Source organism: Alligator sinensis, unplaced genomic scaffold, assembly GCF_000455745.1.
Source record: "Alligator sinensis unplaced genomic scaffold, ASM45574v1 scaffold1032_1, whole genome shotgun sequence".
NCBI classification, from domain to species: domain Eukaryota; kingdom Metazoa; phylum Chordata; order Crocodylia; family Alligatoridae; genus Alligator; species Alligator sinensis.
This window is the reverse complement of record NW_005842450.1, coordinates 899,067-903,335: the sequence shown is the minus strand read 5'-3', so window position 1 is coordinate 903,335 and position 4,269 is coordinate 899,067. Positions and strand designations below refer to the sequence as shown.

The 4,269-nt window shown below is 66.1% G+C and overlaps 1 protein-coding gene across 2 annotated transcripts; it reads left to right on the top strand.

The window, feature by feature from the left end:
- The first annotated feature begins 21 nt into the window (after nucleotides 1-21).
- LOC102371582 lies at nucleotides 22-3,429 on the top strand. 2 transcript variants are annotated; one of them, XM_006030503.3, is made up of 4 exons: nucleotides 22-685; nucleotides 1,441-1,602; nucleotides 2,143-2,274; nucleotides 2,958-3,429. In XM_006030503.3, the coding sequence occupies exons 1-4, from the start codon at nucleotides 247-249 to the stop codon at nucleotides 3,092-3,094; spliced, it is 870 nt and encodes a 289-aa protein (XP_006030565.2). In that variant the 5' UTR covers nucleotides 22-246; the 3' UTR covers nucleotides 3,095-3,429. The 2 variants fall into 2 exon arrangements, with proteins under 2 accessions (XP_006030565.2, XP_025068025.1); XM_025212240.1 differs by lacking the exon at nucleotides 22-685 and adding an exon at nucleotides 1,097-1,236.
- Nucleotides 3,430-4,269: the final 840 nt, after the last annotated feature.

Genomic DNA, 4,269 nt, shown 5'->3' with positions numbered 1-4,269 from the left:
AGGAGCCGCTGGGGCCGGGGCCCGGGCTGGGAAATGGGCCCTGCCAGGAGCGAGGCGGCCGGAGACCCGCACGGGCAGCGCCCCCGCAGCTGGCGGAGGGGCACGGGGGCGCCAGCCGGGCCATTTAGTCGCTCACAGGAGGCAGGGTCCTGCCAGCGCCCCGGGGCAGCCGCCCCATGGGGAAACTGAGGCACAGAGAGGGGAGGTGCCCAAGGGCGCGTGGGGAAACCAGTGGCGAAGCTGGCAATGGGACCCAGGAGTCTCTGGGGGAAACATCCGGCTGGCCCCCACCCCGCGCAGCTCCCTGCACCTTGCAGAACAGGCCTCGCCAGCGCCGTGGGGAGGGCCGGGTCCGTCAGACCTTCCTGCCCCGGCAGTCGGGGGCTCGGGGCCTTTCTCCCCCAGCCTGGCCTGGCTGGGGGTGGGGGTAATGGAGTCCTACCCCCATCACTGTCCTGCCAGGCAGGGCTCACCACAGGCCAGGCAGGGCTCACCGGCACCGGCTGCCAGGAGGAGGATGGTGCCCCCATTTCCAGGCCTCTCCAGGGGAAGGGGTGCTCACTGCAGCAGGGCATGTGCCTCCCACAGATGCTGTCGCTCCCAGTCCTCCGCGCAAGCTTCCTGGCCAGGAGAGGTGTCCTGGGCCTTGCCGCCGTCCGAGCAGCGCACAACCATGGCAAGCCTGGTAAGAGGCATCTCCACGGGCGGCTGGGGCCCTGGCTGCACCCCGAGCCTGCACGGGGCAGGTGGAGGTTGTGGCCATTGCTGCCCCCCACAGCTGCACTGCTTCTCGGGGGCCACAGAGAGAGCCATGGCCTCCACTTGGGCCAAGGCTGGGGGACCCGTACCCTCTGGGCACTCCCTGCTGCGGGCTGCAGCTACCAGCCTCCGCAGAGGGCCCCGGGGAGGCTGCTCTGCCCTGGAGGGGCAGGTGGATCCTGGCCCCAGCTCAGCCCAAGGGCGTGAGGCCACGTGGGGCCTCCATCCTGCCCCAGAGCATGGAGCCCACAACTCCCCCCACTAAAGCTGGCTCAGACCAGCCTATCCCAGCCGCGGGTGCTGCCTCCCCCGGGTCCCTCCGGCGCGGCACTGCAAAGCCTGGGTGGTGGAGGAGGAAAGGAGGTGGCACACGCCAGGCAGGGACGGGATCGTGTTCAGGGCCTGGAGCCTGGCTTGGCTTGTCTTGGGGAAGGGGTGTCCTGTCCCCTCCAAAGTCTGGCAGAGCTGGAGGTCAAGGTCAGTGGCTTGCCCATGCAATCCCGAGTCTGTCCACGAGGTGGCACCAGTGCCCCATTAACCCCTTCCAGCCCCCTGCCTTAGCCCTGGTATTTCAGGGTGCTGTTGCGGCGCCAGGCGCTGTACAAAGGCAGCAGTGCCCGGACCGGGCTCCTGAGATGCAGGGGGGCAATTCCTGAGCGGGGCTTTGCCCTGTCTCCACAGTTGCCATCCAAGAGGACATGTCGGTGCCCCAGTACATGGATAAACGCAACCACCCGCTGCCTGATGTCCCGTACCACAGGGACCTGAGTGCGGACGAGAAGGCGCTGACGGAGAAGCAGAAGGGCTCCTGGAAGGAGCTGAGCAATGAGGAGAAAGTGGCCCGTACGCAAGAGTCCCGGGGAGCGCGGTCGGGCTGTGGGGAGGCTGGGGAATTGCCCTCTGCTACTGGGAAGGGGCTTGGCATCTGCATGGCTCCCAGCACCCATCTCTTGAGCCCCGGGAGCCCCTTGCTCTGCGCCCAGGCCCATGCACTGCACCGCGGTCACACCCGGCTGTGGAGGGTGCCCCACTCCTGGCAGACCCAAGCTCTCCGTTGTGCTGGGACAGGCCCCCAGTGCAACGAGCCCAGCCAGGGTGCAAGCTCCAATGCTGCGCATCCTGCTGCCGCAGGTGGAAAGCCCCAGAGATGCCTGAGCCAGGGGGTAGCTCCTATCCTTCCCCTGCCAACAGCCCTGCCACACAGGGCCCGTCACCCCAGTGGCGAGAGGTCAGGTGCCAGCAAGAATCCACCCAAGTGGCTGAGACGTGGGCCCTGATACTCAGGAGCCCGGGAAGCAGTAGCTGCTCCTAGGGCAGGGCACTTGTTCTGGGTCCCAGGCAGAAGGGCCCCTGGCACGACCTGACCCCTGCCGTTGTCCCCAGTCTATCACATCAAGTTCTGCCAGACCTATGCTGAGATGAACCGGCCGTCCAACGAGTGGAAGACCGTCCTCGGAGTCACCTTCATGTTCCTCGGCTTCACGGGACTCATCTTGGCATGGCAACGGTACTACGGTATGGCCACGGGCTGCTTTGGGAGCTGGGAATGGGGATAGCAGGGCCTTCCTGCGCCATGTCCTGGGTCCGGGCTCTGTGGCAGGCCTGGCCTGGGCAGGCATAGGAGCTGCTTTTCTGGGGGGGTCAAGGAGCCAGGGAGGCAAGAGCAGGGTGCTGGGTGCATGAGGGGTCTGTAGGGCTGAAGAGCAATATCCCTGGCTGGGCCCAGGCTGCACCGCGGGTGCTCAGTGGCTCCCAGCCAGGCCTGAGCAGAGCCCCTAGTCTGTGTCCTGCTCTCCACCAGGCCCCCAGGGGTCTAAGCCCAGCCAGGGCCAAGGTAAGACTGCATACCCAGCCTTGCTCAGTACCCCCGTGAAGCATCCTGCAGGCTCTGGGCCAGCAGCACAGCTGCGTGAGCAGGCGTTCAGGGAGCCCTGGCCAGGGCTGATGCTCCAGCACTGCCAGGGCGTGGGCAGCCTGGCCTGGTACCTGCGGGGCCTGGGAGCAGGAGGCCCCATCCGGGCCTGATCCTGAGGCCTGCGGGACCAGTCTCAGGCTCCCAGCCCTGGGGAGTGGGGGGGAAGGTGACTCACCCTGGGGGACTGAGCTGGTGGCAGGCCGGTGGAACCCAGGTCTCCGGGGGCTGGTCAGCATCATGGTGGTCTGCTCTCGCGAGCTGCTGTGTCCTTGTCCCTCGCCAGTGATGCCCGACAAGCCGCACACTCTGTCGGACGAGTGGAAGGCCAAGCAGCTCAAGAGGATGCTGGACATGCGCATGAACCCTGTGGAGGGCCTCGCCACCCAGTGGGACTACGACAAGAATGAGTGGAAAAAGTAGGGGGGCCCTTCTCTGCCCTGCCAGCTGCCCCCGCAGGACGTGCCTGCCACTGCCCTGCCCGAGAAGGATGTGCCCGCCAGAGGCCAGCGCCAGGCTGGGGCAGAGGCTGTATTGCCAGCCCCTGGCTCAGTCCCCGCCCTGCTAAACCGTCTCTCTGGTGCCTTCATCCACGTGCCTTGTCCTGAGCGGGGTGGGAGCTGGCCCAGGTGCTGGCCTGCCCCATGGGGGCTGTCCCGGGCCCTGCCCTTCTCTGCTTCCTGATTAGCACCGGTTTCAAGGGCACGCCAGGCAGCTGGCACCTGATTGTGCAGAATAAATCACTACGGGTGATCCCAGGCTGTGGCAGCTGTCTTGTCCGAGGGGAGGGGAGCCCCAAGACCCCTAGCTTTCCAGTCGTGGGGTAGGGTGGTGGGGGCAGTGACTGACCCCCAGACCCTCCCAGGGAGCCGGGTGCTCTTGGTCACACGCTGTGACCTCACCTGACTTTCCTGCTGCCAGCAGCTCAGCCCATCGGTGCCCCTCGAAAGGCCTGGGCATGTGGTTATGAACTTTGCTCTCCTCTCCAGCCTCTTGCCTGCTGGCAGGCTGCACGCCAGGAGGTGGCGACTCTGGCAAGCCTCTGCCTGCATGCCCTGTGCTCAGGCACAGCCCAACCCTCCTGCCCTGCCCAGGCTGTGCACTTGGCACTCACCTGTGCAGTGTGGCTTGGGGTGGGAGCAGGGGAGTGTGTTGCATCCCTGCCTCAGTTTCCCCAGTGGCTGTGAAGAGGCACTGATGTGCGGGGTGGGGCTGGGGGCTGTTCGCTGCAAGAAGCACAGCAGGAGACATGGCTCCAACAACAGAGTTTATTAGTGGACTGCACCTCCACCTGCAGGTCACAGCACATCAGACGCTGCCGTGTGCCGCAGGGGCTGCTTCCAGCCGACGGCCTGCGCGGGGAGGGGCTGGGGTGGGGGGCTGCGAGCTGATCGTGCAGGGGCACTGCTTAGTGTCTGGGGCGCCTAGCCCCGATCCGGTGGGGGGGCCGGCGCCAGCCCACTGCGCGCAGAGGGGTCACGAGGGAGCACGGCCAACACACATAAATACAGACACACTGTTAACAAAAATAGTCTCAGCATCTTCACACATGAATAAAACTACTCTGGGCTATGTACAGCGGCGCGGCGTGGCTGGGG

Excerpts from the sequence above, each read along its gene's own strand:
- LOC102371582 (XM_006030503.3), top strand. The coding sequence starts at position 247 with ATGGGACCCAGGAGTCTCTGGGGGAAACATCCGGCTGGCCCCCACCCC. Across the intron at positions 686-1,440 it reads GCACAACCATGGCAAGCCTG|TTGCCATCCAAGAGGACATG; the intron begins GTAAGAGGCATC and ends CTGTCTCCACAG. Across the intron at positions 2,275-2,957 it reads GGCATGGCAACGGTACTACG|TGATGCCCGACAAGCCGCAC; the intron begins GTATGGCCACGG and ends GTCCCTCGCCAG.